The sequence below is a fragment of the Pogoniulus pusillus genome, chromosome 1 (assembly GCF_015220805.1).
Source record: "Pogoniulus pusillus isolate bPogPus1 chromosome 1, bPogPus1.pri, whole genome shotgun sequence".
Lineage (NCBI taxonomy): Eukaryota > Metazoa > Chordata > Aves > Piciformes > Lybiidae > Pogoniulus > Pogoniulus pusillus.
The window spans coordinates 7,215,015-7,239,547 of NC_087264.1; the positions used below are offsets into that span (position 1 = coordinate 7,215,015).

At 43.9% G+C, this 24,533-nt stretch overlaps 1 protein-coding gene across 3 annotated transcripts in view; it reads left to right on the forward strand.

Moving 5' to 3' along the window:
* Window positions 1–24,533, forward strand: part of MTHFD1 (methylenetetrahydrofolate dehydrogenase, cyclohydrolase and formyltetrahydrofolate synthetase 1) — a 49,873-nt gene that overhangs the window by 11,944 nt on the left and 13,396 nt on the right. For 2 of the 3 annotated variants that reach the window (XM_064157732.1, XM_064157816.1), the window contains exons 6-22: window positions 74–174; window positions 1,168–1,304; window positions 2,665–2,776; window positions 7,863–7,990; window positions 8,642–8,739; window positions 9,345–9,518; window positions 10,021–10,157; window positions 10,436–10,482; window positions 12,766–12,873; window positions 12,975–13,049; window positions 14,810–14,912; window positions 17,549–17,625; window positions 18,556–18,696; window positions 21,584–21,652; window positions 22,181–22,292; window positions 22,478–22,617; window positions 23,459–23,500. In XM_064157732.1, the coding sequence (XP_064013802.1) occupies window positions 74–174; window positions 1,168–1,304; window positions 2,665–2,776; window positions 7,863–7,990; window positions 8,642–8,739; window positions 9,345–9,518; window positions 10,021–10,157; window positions 10,436–10,482; window positions 12,766–12,873; window positions 12,975–13,049; window positions 14,810–14,912; window positions 17,549–17,625; window positions 18,556–18,696; window positions 21,584–21,652; window positions 22,181–22,292; window positions 22,478–22,617; window positions 23,459–23,500 (1,801 nt within the window). The remainder of the gene's footprint in view (window positions 1–73; window positions 175–1,167; window positions 1,305–2,664; window positions 2,777–7,862; window positions 7,991–8,641; window positions 8,740–9,344; window positions 9,519–10,020; window positions 10,158–10,435; window positions 10,483–12,765; window positions 12,874–12,974; window positions 13,050–14,809; window positions 14,913–17,548; window positions 17,626–18,555; window positions 18,697–21,583; window positions 21,653–22,180; window positions 22,293–22,477; window positions 22,618–23,458; window positions 23,501–24,533) is intronic. The other variant, XM_064157902.1, reaches the window with a different exon arrangement.

Genomic DNA, 24,533 nt, shown 5'->3' on the forward strand with positions numbered 1-24,533 from the left:
TTGGTTGGTTTGGTTTAAATAGTGAATCACGAGGCTGGGAATCTTACTTGGCTTTTATTCTTTCAAAACGCAGCTTAAGTAGCATCAATGCTGGGAAACTCTCTAGAGGAGACCTTGGAGACTGCTTTATTCCCTGTACGCCTAAGGGATGCATGGAACTTATCAGGCAGACAGGTAAGGAGATTTCTATCAATTATTTATCAAACTAGATGTTAGAAAAGGGTGGGTGGTGAGACACTGGAACAGGTTGCCCAGGGAGGTTTTGGATTCTCCCTCCCTGGAGGTGTTCAAAGCCACGTTGGATGAGGCCTTGAGCAATCTGTTCCAGTGGGAGATGTCCCTGCCTATGAGAGGGGGTTGGAATTGTGGATGATCCTTGAGGTCCCTTTCAATCTAAACCATTCTATGAATGCAGTTGTCCTCTGTAAAAGGAGAAATTAGGCACATTGAGAAGTTGTGCTTCACATTGAAACTTTTGTTAAGATGCTATGTCATGTCTGCCTTTTCAGGTAGTAAAAGAACTAGTTTCAGAATGGCCTTCCTCCCAACTTGAATTCCCCTTCATGTTCTACTCAGAAGAGAGTAATTTAAAGCACCAGAGCCAGACTTATCTGGATTCCTTTTGCCAGTTTGTTTACATTAGTTCATAGAATCAACCGGGTTGGAAGAGACCTCCAAGATCATCCAGTCCAACCTATCCCCCAGCCCTAGCCAGTCAACTAGACCATGGCATTAAGTGCCTCATCCAGGCTTTTCTTGAACACCTCCAGGGACGGTGACTCCACCACCTCCCTAGGCAGCCCATTCCAATGCCAATCACTCTCTCTGTGAAGAACTTCCTCCTAACGTCCAGCCTAGACCTCCCCCAGCACAGCTTGAGACTGTGTCCCCTTGTTCTCTTGCTGGTTGTCTGGGAGAAGAGACCAACCCCCACCTGGTTACAACCTCCCTTCAGGTGGTTGTAGGCAGCAATGAGGTCAGCCCTGAGCCTCCTCTTCTCCAGGCTAAACACCCCCAGCTCCCTCAGCCTCTCCTCATAGGGTTTGTGTTCCAGGCCCCTCACCAGCTTTGTCACCCTTCTCTGGACACATTCCAGCACCTCAACATGTAGTTTGTACTAGCATGCACCACGACCTCATTTTGCTTTCTCCTAACTGTGTGGTGCAGGTGTCCAGGTTGCAGGGAAAAGAGCTGTAGTGGTTGGTCGCAGTAAGATCGTTGGTGCTCCCATGCATGACCTCCTGCTCTGGAATCATGCAACAGTCACCACTTGCCATTCAAAGACCTCGACACTGGCTGAGGAGGTAAGGACAGGCTGGATGCATGAGGCCGTGGTTACCTGCTGCCCATTGCTGGTCTATGTCGATACTCTGAGTGAGTAATTTGGTCTGGCTTGTCTTTCATCTGACAGGGTTTCTCAGTCCTGCTCATTGCATAGGTGTGGAATACTTCTACTGGAAAAGGATCCCTATTATTTTGGGCCCTTAATTAGAGGGCTTTGATTATAACAGTAAAGGAATTTTTGTTTCCTCTTCTCTTCCTAATCTTCCATTGAGTGGCCTGCTAAACAGTGTATGTTTTCACTTGTTTGTTTCTGAAAAGGCTAAGTGGTCTTTTGCTTTAGTGTCTGAGAAATGCTGGATTAGATGTTTTACTCTAGGATTTTTTTTCCTCAGTCTATTTTCTATGACTCTGAGCTGGTACCATTTTCCTCTTTAGCAGTGAGAGTGACAGAGCTAGTGTACTGCTGTGCTGCCACCTACTTGGATTTTGTAGAGCAATCAATACTGCCAGGTTCTGTAGGCAAGTATTAAATCTGAAAAGGGGGTAGGTATGTTTGAATATAACCCCCAAAGAAGATAAGAAGTGCTGCAGTGCTCCATATTGTTAAGCTGGTGTTCAGTAAGGCTGTCATTAGGTTGATTAATAATTGACGTGTTTGTTCTTAGTGAAATGTTTAAAATGGTTTATCTCCCTTGCAGAGGAAAAGAAAAATTCCAAGGGATAGCAGCTTCCTAAGCAAGCATGAATGAAGCAGTGCAAGAGCTGACAACAAGCTTCAGTCAAAGTCTCTAGCACTGGCTTTGTAACAAGATCTGTCAAATTTACTGACTACTGTCTGAACAAATATTAGTGCTGGATTATAATCAACTTTCCCTGGTGTTGAATGTTAAAACAGTCCTGGACATAAACCCACAAGACAGAGCTGCCACTAGTGAAAAGCCACATAGACTTCTGTGCAGGGTTTGTTCTTGGCTGCTTTCTAGTGAGTGCTGAGCACATTTCTAGCACTGGAAAGAGCAGCTGAATATGCAGGGATGTTTGAAAGGAGAAAGATAAGAATATGCAGAAGGCTTTCATTTTGTATAAAAGCATGAGGGAATGGTGGAGGAGTTCAGAGGGGGTTGGGAAGTGTTGACTAGCAATAGTTCAGGGTAGGAGTGTGAAAATGGGCCGTAATTTCTCGCTGCAGGAATTAGTCTTTGCCAATATGCTGCTAGCTACCATTAAAGGCTGACAATGCCCTTCCATCCCTCCAATGGCAATGGGTGAACATGCAGTTTCACTGCAGCTGAAGCTGATCTGAGTTGCTGGTGAAGCAGCTCTGTGTTTTTCAGTGTGATACAGAGTTGTTTGTTTCTTTGTTTTGATTTTATTTTACAGGTGGGCAAAGCCGATATCCTGGTGGTTGCAGCTGGTAAAGCTGAAATGGTTAAAGGTGAATGGATCAAACCTGGTGCAATTGTAATAGACTGTGGAATTAACCATGTGCCAGGTGCGTGGGTAATGTGTGAAGAGTGGGGCTCTATTTGTATATAAATGCAGTTGCTAAGTGCATCAGTACTGTTTCCTTGGTGTTTCTAGTCGATGTGGACTTCTTTCTCTCTTAAGTATGTCTTAGGTAATGATGCCAACCTCTGAAGGTGCCAGAGTGAAAAAAAGATCGAAGTACTGTCCTAAAATGGATCAGTGGTGGTTTTGTTTCAGCCTTCAAGGAGGCTGAGGATTAGTAGAGGAGAGGGAAGGCCTAGGAAATGTTAGAACATCCATAACTCACCCTAGCCACACAGTGCAATCTTGCCTCTCTTGTCACTTGTGATTGTGCAGCTTTGCTGTCCTTACTTCAGAGTACTTCAGAGTTAGGTCTGATTAAGCTGCTTTGTTTGAAATACATAAATGATAAGCAGCCTCTTAAAGTAGCTGTGGATTCACTGAATCACAACATTAACTTCTTAGGCTTGAACAGCAATTGTCTTGAAACAAAGCAGCTTCTGCAAGAGTACTGGTGGCTGTGGCTCTGGGTAGAACAAAGTGCTTTACCATAATGGCTTTTAGGGTAAGATTTCACTTAGCTACTCCTTCCTTACAAAGAAGGAACAGACAGTCTGGCAATTTCTGTTTTCATCTCATTTTAAATCCAAATTACAGATATTGAATGATAGGGAAAATTAGTCACCACCCAGCTATCTCTGTGCTACACCCACAAGGCTTTTAAAAGGTAGTTTTCATAATTAATCAGTCATTTTGTTGCTGTTACTTAATGGAATGTAAAGAAATTTCTGTTCAAGAGTCTTTGAGGAAAAAGATGATGTTGAGTCACATTTAAAAACATTAGTCCTTGGTCTAATTAAAATGTTATCTGCTGTTGCTGTTTGTTGCTTGATGTATTTGTGCCAAGCTACCCAAACTTAGTGTCCTAACCCCTGGGGTCATTGCTGATTTGCATGAAGCACTGACTTGGAGCCTCTCTTACTGACATGTTGCAAATAAAACTACCATTGTGTTTCTGAAATATGATGGTGTGCCCTTTATTTCAGGCTTAATGTGAACTACATCTCTGAGGACACATCTCTTTTTCTTTGTGATTAGTCTGCCTTGGCCAGTGTGCAGAGATCTGAGCTACTTGTACACCCAGCCTGGTCTGCGTTGCACGGGAAGGTGCTTAATGGTGTTGGCGAGAGTTTGGCAATCAGGGCTTGATAGGGTAGCATGGAAATTGTCAGATTTCAAAACGATGGGTGCCACAGACTTGGTTGGTTGCTGTTGTTTATTTTCATTGTTGTTTTGCTGGGGTTTTGGTGTGTTTTTCAATAGCTGTTGTGTTTTCCTGTCTTTTTAAACTCTTAATCGATATCAAAAAAAAAAAAACCCAACGTTTTCAGATAGATCTTTTGGGTAATCAGTGCCAGAACTGTGGTAATTGTACTGGTCCAGAAAGAACAGCAGCTAGTGTGCTCATCTTCTCCAGCTACATCACTCTACAGACAGGCTATTTCTGCAAGCTGTGATGGTAGGGCAGAAATAGCACGGTTGCCATACATCTTACCACAGCTGTAAGTGCAGCCAGCTAGGTGCCTCCTAGATGTCGATGTGCATTTCATCTAGAGAACATGACAGTCTCTGGCTGTGCTTCTACTTTGCAAGTCACAGTGCCCTGTATAGATGCATCCTATCAGGATGTTAATTTCATGCAGGCTTGCCAAGCTGGAGTTAGCCATGTAGCACCATGCAAATGCAGTTGTGCTTTTGAATGAGGGTGGTCTGTACACTTCCAAAGCTGCTAATGTGGAGGCTAGACTAGGCAGTTGAGGCACATCTGGCTTTATGTTCATGGGCACTATAACCAAACAGAAGTTCTTTCAGGCAGAGAAGCATCTACTAAAGCAGACTAGCATGTCCTAGTGCCTTTCCAAACTGGAATGTGTTTGTCTTTCTTTTCCCACTGCTGCAGTTGGAGAAGTAGTCTAGCAAATAGTCCAAATGCCTTGTTCCAGGCCTGTAGAAATAGCTCTGCTACAGGAAAGGAGAACAGTGCAAGCAGAGAATACTTACAGAGATGGTGCAGTCTCTGGTGTCTCTTTATGAGTCCCAGTGGAGGAGGGAGTGCTGTTGAAGTCCTTCTCTGATACAGGATTTTGCAGGCCTAGCCAACAGGGAGCTGTGAACAGTGGGTATGAGCACAGCAAAGGCAGGTCAGCCTTTTTGGAGCTTGGTGCCATGCTCTTCTAACACTAGAGGAGCTAGAAAGCTACAGAAAGCCTTGACCTGATGCTCTGTTTATATCATCATGTACCAGGAATCAAGCTGGCCACCACAGGCCTGTAGGATCAGATTGTGTTGGATCCCTCATGAAGCAGCTGTCGCAGTGGCACCCTGAAAAAGCAGCAGGCTGCAAGCTGGTGGTCTCATGTTTTATGGATGAGGGTCATGTATGGTCTTGTGTGTTTGCAGTCCATCATAACTGTATTACAGGTGCAGGTACATTGACACAAGTTTGCTTTGAAGCCATGTGGATATTCCCAGCCCTCATCTGCTCAAAGTATTACTATGAGTTAGCTCTGGTCCAGAAGCTGCACTCAGGCTGTCTCTAGTGCAGCTGACTGTAATGCAGAGGTAGATGGGGATCATCATACCTGATCATTCTGTGTGTGTAGGTGTGTCCTTTACTACTTTGATCTCTAAGGCTTTGGATACTCTTTAGTGTTACATCTGGCTAGAGAACCTACTGGACCAAAGATGCAGGCACTGGGAACAGTTCTAGTGTCACTGATACTCTCAGTAACTAGTTTGGGTTTTCTAAGAGTAGTGTGATGAATATTGAGAAGGTAAAATTATGGGGAGAGGCAGAGAGTGTTGTATGTGAGTTTTCCTTCAAAAGAATATTTTTAAGGTAATTGCATAGTTCTGAGGTTGTGCTCAGCAGTGCTTGGTGTGAGGTGCAGAGGCAGGAACTGGCTTGCGTTCATCGCTGTGTCTGTGTAACAGGTTAGGCTGTTTGTGTTTGCAGTGCCTAATTCATTGCTTGTTTTCTTCCTTCTTTGGCCTGGATTCGTCCTGGCCAGGGTGGATAGTAAGCCTGCTTGGAGGAAAATATGATTGTTATTTGCCTTTTGCAACTTTGACTAAACTGATCTGTAACTGGAAGACCAGATTAGTGTGCAGTTCAGGCAGCAAAGCTGTTTAACAGTCGTGATGTTTGTTCAGGCTTTGAACTTCAGGGAGAGGAAGTGCTGCTTAAAACACAAACCCAGCAAAACATCCAAGCTGCTAATTGTTGGTAACAAAGGAGCTAAAAATGAGTGTTGGCAGGAGCTGCTTTTGTTCCCTCTTTGGTTTTAACGTAATCAGCTGTTTAGGAGTTTGGTTGATATTCCACTTGTCCCCTTTGCCTCATGGATGTTAAAGTAGTTGCATGTGTTCTGTTCAGACATACACTTACTGTATGCAGCAGAGTATTTCAGTGGTAACAGCACTACAGTCTGTCTCCAGGTTTTTCACACTGTTTAAAAGGTTTCCTAAACCTCTCATATCTGAAATGAGGATTTGCCACTCCAGGAGAAACTTAGGGGGGTTGTTTTTTGTTTGTGTTTTAGGTCGGTGTGGTTTTGCTTGTTTGTTTGGGAGTTCATTGGTTTTTGTATGCTGAGACTGTAATCAGCAAGTTCCTTAGCCGACTGTGCTGGTTTACTAATGCATTTTGTCTTTCTCTCTCTTTATGGGTGAACTTAAAGGCCACCACTGGGAAAAAAAGTGCTGTATCTGCTTCTGAACTGTCAGGTCGTGTAGGATATGACAGCAGGAAATGGCAATTTTTTTGCCAGAGAGAAAGGGAATTCTTCTACTGGACCTCTCTTAAGCCACACGTGATAATTGTTTTGACTCTTAAGACTCTGATCTCTGAACTGCAGTATTTACTGTTCCATCATTGAGTAATTGAAACATTCATCTCTTTCTGTCATTAGCTTTTGTAAAGGCAGGTAATTGGATTCAATATTAGGACATGTCCTCCAAAATGGAGCAGAGATGACCCTGTTATCTCACTTCCCCTAAACTGCTGGCTTATATCTCCTTCACGGTGGAAGCTGTGCTAATTCTCCAGTCATGCAGCAGGAGCTGTGAGAGGATGGTTTAGATGACATCTCTATTGTGCATCCCAATTGTCTTCTGTCATTGCACAAATGTAGGTCTCAGTCTGTGCTTTAGTGCCCCTGCATTTGTTTGGGAGTCATCTTCAGACTGCCCTGTGGGCCGTGTGCCACTGAGAAAATACTTGTGTCCTCAAGGAAGAGATCTGTGTCTGAGGATGAATGGTGCTTAGTGAGAACATTTGTAGCCTGAGCTGTCCCTGAATGAAGTGTGATAACAACAGCTTCACCTGGTCATGTTGCTTTACCTTTTTGTCCTTTACAGCTTCCAGGTACTTGGCTTCTATTTTGTTGATTTCAAGATAGAAAGGGACTTCAGTTTCACTCAGTGCTCTATCCTCTGTGTGGTGGTTTGGGTGTTAGTCACCCCCTCCCCTCACACACTTTGGAAATCACCCAGTCTAGACTCAGCCAGCTCTGGAAATGTGAATGAAGCTTATGTTTACAGCTTAGCACAATATACAAGCAGGTGTTTACAATATATACAGCTGTAGACAGAAATAGACAAGGTAAAAGGTAATACAAATACACAACAGCCCTCCCAGAAACCTGAGTCCCCAGGAGGGGCTCCCAACTGCCTTCCACCTTCTCCCACTCCCCTACCTTACCCCAGACGTTGCCTTGTGCCCCAAGGAAGAATGGAGGGTCGGCCAGGGGGGTTAGGAAGCAAGTGGATTAATCAGAGAGACAGAGGGTGAGGTTGGAGAGAAAAATGCAGTCCACAGCCTGGACAAAGAGCAACTTCCTTATCTATGTTTGGATTCTTGCTCTTATACCTCTCAGCAAGCCTATGAGTGAAGTAGACATCACCATTTGTTTCTCTTTCACAGCCTGTGATGTAACCCTCCTCACCAAAACATTCTAGCTAGCTTCAAACTAGCACGCTCTGTTTTGGTGGAATGTGATGTCTAACTTGCTTATTCCTTAAACCCTCAGACAGCACAAAGGCCAGTGGAAAAAGAGTTGTAGGAGATGTGGCATACAGTACAGCAAAGGAAAAAGCTTCCTTCATCACCCCAGTTCCTGGTGGCGTTGGACCTATGACTGTGGCCATGTTAATGCAGGTATGAGGACAGGCTGTGAGACTGCTGGTCATCTCCTCTACATTTGGTGACATTTGCACACTACCAATGCAACCCCTGCTAGTCTTGCAGAGCTTAGAATTTCCAAACAATTTGAATACAATTAACTGAGGAGGAGTAACCTTAAGGAAAAGTTAGGGAAGAGGGGGTTGTTGGTTGTTGGTTTTGGAGATGTGTTTTGGGGTTTTTGGGTGGTGGGGAGGTGTTGGTTACTCTTTTGAGTGTGGCCTCTCAAGACAGTGTGAAATGGGCTTGTCTTACAATGTTTTGACTAACTCTAAAGCTATCCTTTGGGTGACTTTTTAACAGGGAGGAGAGTAATGGTACAAGCCAGCTCCATCTTTCCTACTTTGCTTAAGAAACCCTGCTGGCACAGAACACCCTCAAAACTCAGTACAATGAAGACAGATATATGGCTAGAAATAGATGGATATGGTGGAGGCTTTTTTCCTCTTTTTAAGGCAACTACAAGTGCAATCTCACTGTGGATTGTTGGCAAGTCCTTTAATCAAAGCACTTGGTGTGAATGCCAAACTGAGACAGCTGGAAGGGGAAAACCTTTCTGAGTCTCTCTGTTAACCCACATGATTCATATAGTAGTGGTTGCTGTAATGCATTTCACACTTATTTTAGAGCACAGTGGAGAGTGCACAGCGTTTCCTGGAGAAGTTCCAGCCTGGAAAATGGAGCATCCAATATAACCATCTCACCCTTAAGATGCCTGTTCCAAGGTAATGCTTTCAAATGAAGCCACTGTTAATATTCATGCAACGTAGTGTAGTAGTCACTTCTGTTCCCAAGCTTTGTGTAATATGGGGTATACATGTATGCAGACTGCAGCTAGCAAGGAGATTTGGGGAGAAGTGGAGAGATGAGATTGTGAGAGTCCTCATTGTTGTCTACAACTACCTGAAGGGAGGCTGTAGCCAGATGGGGGTTGGTCTCTTCTGCCAGGCAACCAGCAAGAGAACAAGGGGACACAGAATCAAGTTGTGCTGGGGAAAGCATAGGCTGGATGTTAGGAGGAAGTTGTTGGCAGAGAGAGTGATTGGCATTGGAATGGGCTGCCCAGGGAGGTGGTGGAGTCACTGTGCCTGGAGGTGTTGAAGCAAAGCCTGGCTGAGGCACTTAGTGCCATGGTCTAGTTGACTGGCTAGGGCTGGGTGCTAGGTTGGACTGGATGATCTTGGAGGTCTCTTCCAATCTGGTTGATTCTATGAGGATGTGTCTAGTCCAGTATCAGTTGGACTGATTCATTTGATGAAAGCCTTTCCACCGAGAAGCAGAGGATTTGTGCTAAGTTTCTGACTTGTTCATTGACCTTGCTCTCTTTCAGCGATATTGAAATATCACAGTCTTGCGTACCCAAACCCATTGATCAGGTTGCAAAAGAAATTGGTCTGCTTCCTGATGAGCTGGAGCTCTATGGCCAAACTAAAGCCAAGGTTCATCTGTCAGCTCTGAAACGGCTGAAGAACCAGCCAGATGGCAAATATGTTGTCGTTACTGGGTAGGTACTTCCTTAGCTGAGGCATTGCTTACATGGAATTAAGGTGAAAGCATATTTTATTAGTGTGACTTATTTCTTTGCCTTCTGCTGCATGGAGAGCTCTAGGTTTTGGTAAAATACCATCTGAAAATCCAGTGGTTTATGAAACAGGTTTATCTCCTGTGGCAAATAGTGGGAATGTAATTCAGCATTTCTCTTCTAGAGACAAATTGTTCTGGTCTGCAGGTTAGGGTTATGAAGGGCAGACTAAGTTGTAGACAGAGTTCTGCTTGCCTAGTAGCCTGCCTTCAATGATCATTAGCAAATTAACCACATAACTACTGGAGACTTTCCTCTGAAAAACAATGTTGCTAATCTCATTCCCATTTTGTGGTGAAGTATGAGCAATCCAGAACTTGAATTGACATTGACTGCAATCATTGGGTGACTGTTTTATCCCTGTGTTTTGAGTCTCACCTACTACAAGGCTTTAATTGTCTGTTCTGCTTTTTTTTTGCTGCAGGATAACTCCTACTCCCCTGGGAGAGGGAAAAAGCACCACCACTGTTGGTCTTGTACAGGCTTTAGGAGCACACCTTCACCAGAATGTCTTTGCCTGTGTTCGGCAGCCCTCTCAGGGGCCAACCTTTGGTATAAAAGGTATGAGCTATTCCGTTCAACTGCAAGCAACTCAGTGGGGAAAGGCAACATTCAGAGACTTCATCCTGCTGCATTGTAGTTTTACACAATTCCCAGTTGGAATTGCATTTATTTAAAGACAACACTGAAGGTTTTTCTTTCTTAAAGTGTTTTGCTGGGATTTAAACTAAGCTGCTGTACAGTAGCTGCCTTCTTAAAGCTACTACACCAACACATGTAATACCACTCTGGGCTAAAGTAACCTTTATTTGCATGATTTGACTATTGTTTCTCTGTAGGTGGAGCTGCAGGTGGTGGCTATTGCCAAATTATCCCCATGGAAGAGGTAATTCTTTATACAAAGCCTGATTCCACATAAAACTCATAGGCCTTGAGAAGATACTACAGTCAGATAACTTCACCAAATCTTCTTTTTTTGTGGCCCAGTGTAGCACTGGCAAGAAGTGGATGCTTGATTTCACAAAGCTTGCTTTTTCTTTTAATAGGGATCTTTAGCTGTTTTGTTAGGGTGTCTGTGTGTGGTTGTGGAACTTCATAGAACTGGCAGCTCCCAGTTTCCCTGTTCTGTCCTCTTCTCTTGATTTGCTGTATGCCCTTGAGCAAAGTACATACTATGCCTCTTTTCCCAGCACTGAAGTGAGGATGATAATGATTTAGTACTTCTGGGAAGCATATTAAGTAGTTCTGTCAGTAGCTGTGGTCACCAGCTTGCTCTGAGGGCTCTTTTGGTGTGTTTTAGATTACTAACGGGAAAAAGGGGCAGAGCTCAGGCTGTGGGGCCCTGGCCCAGCAGCATATTTCTGACGTGCCTTGGCACCAAGTAGAGCCCAGTGTCTGGGGGCAGGGAACTGAAAGGCACATGTAGCACATGCCTCTCTCAAGCCTCAAAGTAACTGCCTGGAGAAATCTGCCTTTGTCTGGTCACGATAGATTGACAGAGGACAATTCTAAGAAGAAAAGCAGAAGTGATCCAAAGGGCTCTTCGTTCAGCAGGTTCACAAAAGACAGAAGGAGGCAGAATATTGATTTAGGTGCCAAGAACATGTGTGAATCCTCTTCTCCCAGGCAACCAGCAGTAGAACAAGGGGACACAGTCTCAAGTTGTGCCAGGGTAGGTATAGGCTGGATGTTAAGAAGTTCTTCACAGAGAGAGTGATTTCCCATTGGAATGGGCTGCCCAGGGAGGTGGTGGAGGCACCGTCCCTGGGGGTCTTCAAGCAAAGCCTGTCTGAGGCACTTAGTGCCATGGTCTAGTTGATTGGTTAGGGCTGGGTGCTAGGTTGGACTGGATGATCTTGGAGGTCTCTTCCAACCTGGTTGATTCTATGATTCTATGAATGATAGATGTGAGAGGGGAAAATAATCTCCTCCCCTTTTAGGAGGGTTAATAAAATGAACCAAAATACTTGACTGCGTGCAGCAGTGGGAAACAGCCTCACTCTTGGAACCAAACTGGCTGAAAGGATTTTCTTTATGTATGACCCACATGGTATAAATATAGTTTTGTGGGAGTGTTTTAGTTGATATATGTCTCATAAAATTAAGGGATCTGAGAGTCACTGGTTAGAGTAATGACCTTGATACATCACTGACTGTTTCTGCATGCAGCTTTTGTCCTGGGAAAAGACTAGCAGGTGAAAAAATTTTGAGTCCATACTGCAGGACCAAGGTAGTAATAACTGCATCTTGTTGCATGTATGTAGAATGAGACAAAAATTAGCATTTATAATCAGAGTGTGAGTAGCTGCATTCTGCTTTTAGTTGTCTGGGGTTAAGACCACAGTAGCAAGACTTCAGCAAAATGATAGTGTAAGGTGTTCTGTCATATCACCTTTTCTAATATCTCCTTTTCATCTTCTCCCTTTGCTGCTCTGCTACAGAGGAAAAGGCTTGTTTTAAGCACAGCTTTTTCTCTCCTGCTGGAATGCAAGTTTGTGACACAAGCTACAGATCTCAACTGAGTACAGCTACAGTGCAGCCAAATAACTCAGACTATCTTTTAATGAGGTAGAACCAAAGAAACTACTAGCAGTGTCACTGTAGTATGTGGTCTACTAGTTCTGCCTACAGCATTGTGTATCTGAGTGGTTAGCTTGTACAGAGCTCTGTGCAACCACAACTTTACTGCTAGCTCTGCACAGGGGCAGTGGTTTCAGTTTAGCTCGGTTATCTTTGTGGGAGCAGCAGCAGCTTCAGCTAATGTATGTGTGAAACCTGTTGTGCAGTTAACAAGAGTGGGTCAGGAGGAAGGTGAAGGAGGAACAATGCAGATGTGCCAGCCCATGCTTTTTGCAGGTGCCAAGGAGCCTGCGAGAGCTCTTCTCGTAGGGGATCAAAACACCCTTCTTATTTGGGAGAAAAACACCCTTCTTATTTGGGAGCTTTGCTGTGGAAGTTTGTAAAATGACATAAATGTGGGGGAGGAATTTTTGTGTTAAAGGAAAATTCATTCCTCTCTTCCACATACTGCACTGAGCAATCTCTCCCCCTCCACCCTCACTCACTTTAACTTTGCTATTAATACTTCTTTTTCCATCTGTCTACAATGAATTGGAATAAGTGAAAATTGTGGCTGGATGAGGTAGTTGATATGTTTTATCTCCTTCAGTTTAACCTTCACCTGACTGGTGACATCCATGCTATTACTGCAGCCAACAACCTGGTCGCTGCTGCTATCGACGCACGTATGTTCCACGAGCTAACTCAGACTGATGAGGTACAATCCTTTCTTATGATGTACTTGAGTATAGCCCACTGTGGCCAAGGTGTTTTGAATGTGCCAGTAGTGCTAATTACCTGCTTGTTTGATTTTGCAAGGCTCTCTACAACCGTTTGGTGCCTTCTGTCAGTGGTGCAAGGAAATTCTCGGACATTCAGATCCGAAGACTACAGGTAAGTTCACTGGTTTCACGTTGGGTTCTGGTTCTTTTCCATTTACTCATCCTTTATGTAGGCAGAGCTAGGTTACAGAAACCCTCATGTTGTTCTCTAGATCACCATGCTGGCATATTTTTAACTAAAGTGTGCTGAAGTGTGGTAGCCCTTCTTACAGCACAGAAAGCAGTGAGATGCAGCCCTAAGGGGAAGAATCATTGATGTAACTCTCTTTGTCATATGCTGTATAAATAACACAGTGACAAAGGGCTTAGTGTCCTTTAGTAGTAGTGTCAATTCCATCTTCTTAATGCAGTTTAAAAAGGACCAGAATGAGGCTTGTATTTTACACCCAGTTACACCTTGAGGTGATTAGTTCCCACATGACAACTAGAGAGATAATCTAGCACGAAAAAAGGCAATTTAGAAAACTCAGTAAGAAGAGAATGTTGAGAATGTTTTGTCCTATCTGGTTTGAGCAAACAGGGAAGATTTGGGAAAAAAAGAAACCCTGTTCCCTACATTGCCTACTCTTCCTCTCCTCAAGAAAGGCTTCCTAGTTAAATGAGTCACCCTGTCATGAGTGGCAGTCCCTGAGATGGCTGCAACTCCTCTGATAGTCAGAAAGTAATATAAACTAGCATGTGTCACTCACTCCTGCAAAAATGAGGATGAACAAAGCAATAGTTTTGCACTGGGTTTGGACCTTCTGGTTGGGAGGACAGCTGTGGCCTGCAGAGGTCATTTGAAGCGCAGCCCTGTTTGTACAGTATTCAGGCTGGATCAATTGCCCATTTGAAAGTCAGGAGCAGTAGTCAGAGTACTTAGGAAGCTAAAGCTCTGATTTATAATTGGCTATAGTGTCTCAACCCTCAGATGACATGTGGTTTGCTTCCACTGCTGAGCAGAGAAGGTGTGTCTCAGTGCTTGACATTCCAGACGGACTCTACCCTAACCACTTTTCTGGTTATTAACTGCAGAGATGTGAACAGGATACTAATGCTTCAGAATAACATCTTTTTTTGTTTGTTTGTTGATTTCTTCTCCTAAATGATGTGCTTGAAGAGGAAGAGAACAGACTTTCTTCTTCCCTGCTGTTCTTCAGCAGGAAAATAGGACTTAGCTGCATAGTTAATCTAAAAAAGCTTGCTCGTTCATAAATCAACTCAATCGTTTTCCTCACTCCTAAGCTTGCACTTGTATCAGGCTTCTTGAGATAATTCTTCTCTCAATTAAGCAACTTGGCAAACTGCCCATCCTCTCAGTATATTCAGGATCAGCTTTCTGGGATGCTGACAGCCTTGTGACTGAATTGTTTAATTCCTCCTTTGTAGTGCTTAACCAGCATGCTGAAAGCAGTGTCTTTATACACACTATGGCTGTGTGCAGTGACCCTAGGCAAGCTAATGAGAAATGGATGTAAGCATGTGAGACTAATGATCAGAACTAGGCATGTAAAGAACTGCAGAGCACTCTCTCACTTTTTCTGTAGATGCCTTGCACAAAGCTTGGTGACAACCTGCCCTAATGAACTTCATTGTCTGTCTCTTACTAACTGGCCAGCAGCAGCAAGCTGTTTCTGGGTACACACCAGTCTGGATCGTTTCAGTTGTTGTAGCATCTAGGAAAAGGGGCACCAAAAAGGCAGCCCCTCCTTATCTCTAAATATGCAGGTGCTGTTGTCAAAGGCTCATTGCTCTAGTGAAAGGTTTTTGTTTCTGTGACTCTTCATTACATCTTTTTTTTTTTTCTCTTTTGTGTGTCCTTTCCTCCCACAGAAATTGGGCATTAACAAAACTGATCCTATGGCTTTGACAAAGGAAGAAGTAAAATCATTTGTGAGACTGGACATTGACCCAGGCACCATAACATGGCAAAGAGGTACAAAAGCTACTAAATGAAAGAAGGATTGAAAACCAGAATGTGTGTCAAAAGGGAGCTTTGCACAGGCAGCAGAAACTGTTTTCTGGGCAGATGGGAAAGAAGTCAGAGCTGGCCTTTGCTGTTTGGTGGAATGGATGCCTGTAGCTGGGATCCTCTTTCCAAATGGTATGGTGTAGGGCCTTGAATCATAGAATCAGTCAGGGTTGGAATGGAACACAAAGATCATCTAGTTACAATCCCCCTGCCATGGGCAGGGACACCCTACCCTAGATCAGGCTGGCCAAAGCCTCATCCAGCCTGGCCTTAAACACCTCCAGGGATGGGGCCTCAACCACCATCTGCTCTGAATTCACAAAATAAAGACTTTGCTAATTAGTGCAAGTTTGTGTTTCTGGATTTGTCAGTCAGTGAGAGAGCTGAGTTTGGCAACTGTAGCCAACACTGTTTGCATCTGACTGAGAAAGCTGTGTGAGCAAGAGGAGGGTTCTGCTTTGGGATTAAACTCGGTTTTAATCTCTGCCCACTTGCTCTGTTGGAGACTGATAGCAACTAAAGGCCAGATTTCTTTAAAAGTTCTTAAAGATACCTGAAGGGAAGATTAGTCTCTGTCTGTCAGATTAAATATTTCACTAGCAAAAGAACTTTCAAATATGGACATTTTCTTCTGATTTAGACCCCAAGGGTACTTCTCTCTCTTCTTTTTATTAAAATACGTAGTGAAATGTATTCTCCAAAATTTGCTTCATAACCTGTAATGGAGCTAAAGTAGTGTGCCTCAGGGGAAGTGCTTCATAAGATACTTCATTTTTTTCAAGCACATAGTAAGAAACAGTCAGTATTGATCATAGAATCAACCAGGTTGGAAGAGACCTCCAAGATCATCCAGTCCAACCTAGCACCCGGCCCTAGCCAGTCAACCAGACCATGGCACTAAGTGCCTCAGCCAGGCTTGTCTTGAGCACCTCCAGTGTCTGATCAGTTTATGTAGCCAATATTCATTAGTTTGTATTTCTAAGGTAATTTGACTTAATGGGTCTGTGTGAATTTACTGTCACTACGTGGTTGAATCTGTCCATTTTACCACTTCTGTTACAAAAATCATAATTTTATTTCTTTTGGGCTGTAATAATTTCCTGATTTCACATTGGCTAATAATGCTGAGAAAGTAATTGGAATAGTAGCAGCAGCTCTGCTTTTCATTGAGGCTCTGGGCTTGTGGTTAATGCACACAAAGGTAGATTACGTCTAGTTGCAGTGCAGGGTCTGTATGTGACTGTGAGTATCATAACTTGGTTCTATTCAATTTTGGGGAAGAATTGCAATGAGTAGCACTTGGCCATTCTTTAGGAGAAGGTGGCATCTCAAATTGCCATCCTCACACTGAAACACAGAAGCATCCAGAAAAGACCCTCAGGATCACCAAGCCCAACCTAGAACCCTACTCTACAAGATTCATTTTAAATTGTATCCCTAAGCACCATAGCCAATGACCTTTAAGCACATCTAGGGTTGGTGACTCCACCACCTCCCTGGGCAGCTCATGCCAGTGCCTGACCACTGTCTCCATGAAAAACTTTTTCCTGATATCTAATCTAAACTTACACAGTCTCAGCTTAGAATTATAGAATCAACCAGGTTGGAAGAGACCTCCAAGAGCATCCAGTCCAACCTAGCACCCAGCCCTATCCAGTCAACTAGACCATGGCACTAAGTGCCTCAGCCAGGCTTTGCTTCAACAGCTCCAGGGATGGTGACTCCACCACCTCCCTAGGCAGCCCATTCCAATGCCAATCACTCTCTCTGACAACAACTTCCTCCTAACATCCAGCCTATACTTTCCCCTGGCACAATTTGAGACTGTGTCCCCTTGTTCTATTGCTGATAGCCTGGCAGAAGAGGCCACCCCCCACCTGGCTACAATGTCCCTTCAGGTAGTTGTAGACAGCAATGAGGTCCCCCCTGAGCCTCCTCTTCTGCAGGCTGCACACCCCCAGCTCCCTCAGCCTCTCCTCATAGGGTTTGTGTGGTCATTCTGCCTTGTTCTGTCTCCAGTTACCTCTGAGAAGAGACCAGCACCAGCCTCTCCGCAGTGTCCCTTCAGGTAGTTATAGACAACAATGAGGCCTCCCCTCGGCCTCCCCTCAGCCTCCCTTTTTTCAAACTAAACAGCCTCAGCTCCCTCAGTTGCTCTCCGTAAGATGTATAAGATCTATTCATAGGTGATCTAGCTGAGTGTTTGTAATGGAGCATAGAATCATAGAATCATAGAATCAAGCAGGTTGGAAGAGACCTCCAAGATCATCCAGTCCAACCTAGCACCCAGCCATGTCCAATCAACTAGACCATGGCACTAAGTGCCTCAGCCAGGCTTTGCTTGAAGACCCCCAGGGACGGTGCCTCCACCACCTCCCTGGGCAGCCCATTCCAATGCCAATCACTCTCTCTGTGAAGAACTTCTTCCTAACATCCAGCCTATACCTACCCTGGCACAACTTGAGACTGTGTCCCCTTGTTCTATAGCTGGTTACCTGGGAGAAGAGGCCACCCCCCACCTGGCTACAATGCCCCTTCAGGTAGTTTGACTTAACACCTTGCAATGTGACTTCTCATTTTCATCTCTGCATTCCTTGCAGTGGTGGATACAAACGACAGGTTCCTTAGGAAAATCACTATTGGACAGTCTCCAACAGAAAAGGGCTTCTCACGAACGGTAATTACTGCCTTTACTTGTGTTTCAAAGTACTTTTTAAAGCACATGATCCTAAAGCAAGTTTGTATAATGGCAGACATTTCCTTCTTTTACCTTGTTAAAGAGAAAGGATAAAGTCCCTTTAATCAAGCAGTTTAAATGTGCTGCCCATGCGGTGCTTGGTTTTATTGTCGGTTCTCTCCTCGACAGTTCTCCCCTAAGCGTTGTCCTCCCAAGCTGGGATGACTCCTGCATAGTAACAGTGGTACACAAGTGCCCTCTGAAAATATGGTGCATGGCAATGGCTGATGTTCACCACTGCAGATGCTTTGGGTGGGATATATCTGGACAGAACTAGACACAGCATCTGAACTTGTTGTGTAGATTGATTATACAATCAATACAGTAAAATAAGTAATCAGGGCTGTGTTTCCACTCGTCCGTTAAGTAACTGTCAGATTAATAGTTCAAATTATCTGTGCTCAGAAGAGCTGCTCTCAGTGACTTGAAATGTCCCCAGGGCACTTAGCCTTGGTGGAGGTGTCAGCATTGTGTTGGTTGAATTCTACCCTTCATTTCCTATAGCATCTGATTTATGTTTTGCCATTACTCTACTGTTTAGTGATAGATGAGTTAGTAAGCTCAGCCTTCAAAAACATGATTTGTTAGCATTAAGTGTTCTTAGGTGGGTCACTGCTGCATGTGTGAGGAGAGAGTCATGTAATAGCAATGGAATAAGGAGTTTTTACCTAATTTTGCAGGGAAAAAAATCTAATTTAAACTGGCAAAATCCAATGAATTATGCTCTTAGAGTAATGCTTTGAATTTCTTTTATATTTGTACAGCTGTAATTTTTTTTCATGAAGGTGGTGATTTTGCCTTGATTCAAGTATTTAGCTGAAGCTGCTAAGCAACCTTGATGAGTTCACATTCTTTATGCATCTCTTGCAGGCTCAGTTTGACATCACAGTGAGCAGTGAAATCATGGCAGTTCTCGCGCTCTCTGATGGGTTGGATGACATGAAAAAGAGACTGGGCAGAATGGTAGTAGCATCCAGCAAGAGAGGAGAACCAGTTACAGCAGATGACCTTGTAAGAATAGTTCAGTTCTGAAATGCTTTTCCCCATTCCTTCTGAAGGTTCTTGGCTTGAAAAGCAAAGAGACAGTTCTTTACAGAAAAGACTTCAGTGTACAGAAGATCAAAGATGAAATCTTAGTCTCTGGAGTTGATAGAAGTTTTTTGCTTCAGTGTGGCTACTACCTTACCCAGAGAGAGAGTGAGGATGTGTGTGTGTGTGTGTGTGTGTGTGTGTGTGTGTGTGTGTGTGTGTGTACAAGACCTGAGCGGGGACAAAGGGTCTTGTGTATGTGCTGTGTGTCAGGTTGAAGCTAGCACCATGGAAATAAATGGGGAAGTGCACAGTGGTTTCTAGGTAAAAAGCACATTCATGATTCAGAACTTAAAATGCATCCTGCTGGACATCTTGCTTCTTAGGCTCCCTGGCGTGAGGAAAACACTGTGCAGGAACAAAGCCTCGTGCAAATTTAGTTAGAAGTAATGAAATCTCTTATTCTGAGAGGCTGTGAATGCCAGACCTTTTGCAGAAAGTACAAGGTCTCCATGAGGCAGCCTTTGAGGGACACACATCATTTATTTCCACTGCATGAAATGCTGGATATAGTAGCACTTGTGATGTCTGTTACCAGCGTGTCAAGCAGTAGTTGCAAGCTGCAGCACTGTCTGCAGCTGTCCATACCATAATTATTAGTACAGGTTGTCAAAAACCAGCACTCCCAAATGTGATGCTTCAGCATGGCTTCAGGGGAATAGCCTGTGCTCCAGACACTTCTTCCAGTAAGTGTTTTGAGGTTGGCAGTCCTGTTTGGACAAGGGAAGGGGAGTTGAGCCCTGTACATGAACTGTGCCCTGCCATTTGGCCTCAAGGCAGACAAGAGGCTTATCAGGACTTTTGCACTAGTCAGCAGAGATATCATTAATGGTTCTTACTGCTGTCCTGTACAGTAGATATTTCACAGCCTGCTCTGCAGAAGACAACTCTATTAAGGGTATTGTGAGTTTGCATGATGTGATATTAATGAGGTTTGTCTTGTGTTTCCTGATAAAATATTTCCAGTGGGCTAGAAGAATGCACAGGGTGGGTATCTCAACCTGTATTTTCAGCAAGGTGGGGCACAGCTTCCCCAGCACTTGCTGTCTTGCTGTGGTTTTTTTTGGTTTTCTTGTGTGCTTGAGGTTTTTTGTTTGTTTTACTTCTTCCCAAGATAAGCCTAAACAAAACAGTAGATTAACAGTGTGGCCTGACTCTGGCCTTGCAGGAAAAGGCTAGGCCAGGAATCCTTTATCTGTAATTGTGCTGGTGTGAGACATCTGTTAGGAGGGTGGGAGGGCACGTGCCAGCAGCCTGTAGGCAGCTTCGAGATTGTAATTCCTACTGCTAGCGTGCTGCCAGTTTAACCTGAAGCATCTGAGTTAAGCCTTGTTTTGGATAACAGAATTCTCCCCTGCTGCTCATCAGCAGTGGAGGCAGGTGGTGCTTGGGTAGGGATTTGCTCTAAGTTTTACCTAAGAGTCCAGGTGATAGAAGTCTTTAATCTCCAAATTTGTTTTACTTTTAAAAATCTCATTAATTCTGTCCCTTACAACTGCAGACTGGAGGACTGGATTAGACCTGTCCAATGGGTTCTCTTGAATGTTAATGTTTGCACTGGTGGCAGCCACTGGCTTGCATCACTGGGATTGTTATATGCTCCTCATCACAGGATCATAGGATGTTAGGGGTTGGAAGGTACCCAAGGAGATCATTGAGTCCAACCCCTTTGCCAGAGCAGGACAATGCTATCTAATACAGATCACAGAGAAACACTTCCAGACAGGCCTTGAGAGTCTCCAGAGAAGGAGACTCTACAACCTCTCTGGGGAGCCTGTTCCAGTGATGCAGGCAAAAACTTGGTGGTTGCAGAGACCAGTCTGGCACAATGAGATATCTGGGTCTGTCTACTGAGATAAAAGCAATGTCATGAGTGTGTGACCAAGAAACACACACACAAAAAAAAAAAGGGGGTATAAATGTGGACTAAAAACCTGAGATGTATTGAAGTGCTGCTAAGTAACAGGCCTGAAATGTCACCATGGAAATCTTGCTCTGTAGCTTTTCATTATTCTGGAGATGACTGAAGTTTAAATCTTATCCATTAAATGTTAAATAAGCTTTCATGTGGCAAGATTGAAACTAATAAAACAAAGCAGTGAATGTCTTAAAAAGAATGTTAACCTTTCCTATAATTGAGTGCTGCAATCCAATTGAAATTAAAAGGGAAGAAAATGAAATCTTGGCTCAAGGTTTTCAGTACTGCTGTGAACATTTGGCTCAGCACCCATTACAGCAATTGTAGTTACTTTTGCAAGTGCTGGGTAACAGCCAGTGGTTTCCACTGGACTGTGTCAGTCACAAGGGTTACCAAGCCCTCATTTTCTCTTCACAAAGCAGATGTGGATGAAATCACAAGCATTCATTTTGCATCAGGGTATACTGCTGCACCTCGAAGAAACATGAGCTCTGGAGTCTGCCTTCTCGTGACGTCCGTCTGGTATTTCTCATGAGTGCAGAGGTTCACTTCAGAAGTTATTTCTGCACAAGAAGCTTAGGGAACATTTAGCAGCTTGTTATTACATTTTAAGGCCATTATGTAGAGCCCAGCTGCTGAAATGAGGATGGAAAAGGTCCAAAATAAATCTACATGCAAAACCTGTGAACGTTGCTCCGTGCTGTAGCCAACCATATACACCTATGGGTTGCTAACCTTGCAGTTGCTCTTTATGCCTTCACTCTAAAGTGATGGCCAGGCAGGGTCTTGAAAGCTCACCAGAGCAAAAGCAGAGCCTTGACACTGCATAGGAACTGTCTCACAGTCTTGGTACATCTTGAAACTGCTTACTCTGTGTTTTTTCCCTTGTAGGGAGTGACTGGTGCTCTGGCAGTCTTGATGAAAGATGCTATTAAGCCAAACCTCATGCAGACACTGGAGGTGAGCACAGATAATTTCCTCTACATGCGTTCTCAAAGCCAAGAAGCAACCAGTTTAGTTTGTTCATCATGACCTGCGTGGGCTTACTCAGAGTTGGAGGTTTACTGTGGCTTCCTACCCGAGGCTCAGGGCTCGGGGCAATGTCATTCTAGGTCTGCCATTGGCATGTGGCTCACTGCTGGGAAATGCACTAAACTTTACTGTACTCTGTTCTGCTGCCTTTAATGCCAGGAAGTGTTTTGGGAATCTTAAGTGGTGTGGAGGAAGGATAGTGGTAAAGAGTTGCTGGGATTTAGCCATCTTCTTCCTAAGAGGATTAATACCTCCACTGATGTGGATTATTATAATCCTGTTTGTGCTGTAGTCTTTATAACTGATAGCAAAGGTTTGATCAGAAGGTTTTAAGATCTATCTTCTAAAAGTGTTTTTCTTTACTTTCAGGTACCATAGTACATAGTTCCAAAAATGCTGTAGATGCTAAATTGTACCCCCTGATTTTCTCTCTCTCCCACACATGCCCTTTTCTAGGGAACACCAGTGTTTGTTCATGCTGGACCCTTTGCCAATATTGCACATGGGAATTCCTCAGTGTTGGCAGACAAAATAGCACTGAAGCTTGTGGGTAAAGAGGGTTTTGTTGGTAAGTTTTGTTTGCTTTTTTGTTTGTTTGGGTCACAGGGAGGGATCTACCTTCTTTTATCATGACTATCTTTGAAGATAAGTTGAACTGGATGATCTTGAAGCTCTCTTCCAGCCTGGTTGATTCTGTGATTTGATTTCTATAATCAGCAACCTCTCCCAAGCTTCTTTTAATGTCTGCTCTAGTTACAGAAGCAGGATTTGGTGCAGACATAGGCATGGAGAAATTCTTCAATATTAAGTGCCGCTATTCTGGTCTCCGGCCTCATGTGGTGGTGTTGGTTGCTACTGTCCGAGCACTGAAGATGCATGGAGGAGGCCCTGCAGTAAGTACTGCTCAAGGGCTTTTTTAGGCCTTTGGGGCTATTACTGATGTTCTGATCCAGTCACTTAAAGTGCTGTAGGGTTTGATACACTTGCAACTGTGAAGGGCCTGGAACACAAACCCTATGAGGAGAGGCTGGGGGTGTTTAGCCTGGAGAAGAGGAGGCTCAGGGCTGACCTCATTGCTGTCTACAGCTACCTAAAGGGAGGTTGTAGCCAGGTGGGGGTTGGTCTCTTCTGCCAGGCAACCAGCAACAGAAGAAGGGGACAAAGTCTCAAGTTGTGCCAGGGGAGGTCTAGGCTGGATGTTAGGAGGAAGTTGTTGTCAGAGAGAGTGATTGGCATTGGAATGGACTGCCCAGGGAGGTGGCAGAGTCACCATCCCTGGAGGTGTTGAAGAAAAACCTGGCTGAGGCACTTAGTGCCATGGTCTAGTTGACTGGATAGGGCTGGGCGCTAGGCTGGAGTGCATGATCTTGGAGGTCTCTTCCAACCTGGTTGATTCTATGATTCTATGTTGAGACTGCAGTTGGCAAAAGGAATCCAAGTGTCCCTGTTGCTTCACTGTAGTGTGTTGCAGGTACATGCTTGCTTGTTTTACTCTCCTAATGAAATGCTTATATCATGGGCCACTTGTGATATTACAACAGTGAATCATTTGTTGTATTGTGAGTGCATATTTCAGTCTTCTATTTATTCTCTTTTTTGTTTTCTCTACCAAAAAAAGGATCAGCTTGGAGCTGGATGTGTTATGTTGATGCCATTTAATAGGAATCATGCATGAATTGCTGTCCTGGATAAAAATCTTACCCATCTTTTTTTCTTTCTTTTTTCTTTCCCCAGGTCACTGCTGGGGTACCTTTGCCAAGGGAGTACACGGAAGAGGTAACCTTAAAGACTGGATGAGTCACTTACTGCCATGGTCTAGTTGTCTGGATAGGGCTGGGTGATAGGTTGGACTGGATGATTTTGGAGGTCACAGGATCACAGAGTGTTAGGGGTTGGAATGGACCTGAGGAGATCATCGAGTGCAACTCCCCTGCCAGAGTAGGACAATACTTCTCTTCCAAACTGGTTGATTCTATAATTCTATGATTCTTCTTTAGCTGTCATGAGGATTGACCAACTAGCTGCAGTTGTGACACGACATTGTCGTGCAGTGCACACCTGGGTAGCTAGTGTGTCCTTTCTTTAGCTACCAAGGAAATGCTTCCTCATACAAACTACAGTCTGTCTTTTTTTTTCTTTTTAAATTAATGATGTTACTTTGGCTCTGCTCTTTCAAGCATATATTGTACTTGTCCTAGCAGTATTCAGAGCCTTCTCATTTCTTATGAGCTCATGCAATTGTCTGTGCGCTCAATTTTTCATAGTAATACCTACTCTGTGTCCCCTGACCCTCTCAGTATGAAGTAATTGCTTGGATGAAATATTGTCTCTGAAAATATTCAGAGTGCCTCTCTAATTACTCTCTTAGCAGCAACAGTTTCTGGTTTTATTCTCCCAACCCCCTCTTTTGCAAGCAGAGAGGGAGGTGAACTAAAGTCTCAGCTTCTGTCCTTGTGCCTTAAGTGGTTGTGTGCACTTGGATAATTGGTCTGGCTGTCTTTACACTGCTGCAGCTTTTTCTCTTGTGGAGCTTCTCTGCGGATTATTCTCTGCATAGGAAGGGATAAGGTGTCAGAATTTCCGACGCTGCAAAATGTGGCTATGTGTAAACCAAAAGCCATTGCCTCAGACTTCAAACACGTGTCATAAATTTCACTGCTAATGGTATTTAATACATAAAGAGGAATGTGTCAGAGAGAAAAATGAGGCTTTACTCTGGGAAGTTAATGAGCATGAGTATTAACTTGCTAGGAATTATTAAAGGAGGAAGAGATAAAAGATGATTTCTCTTGCCTTGGCTTGGCAGCTG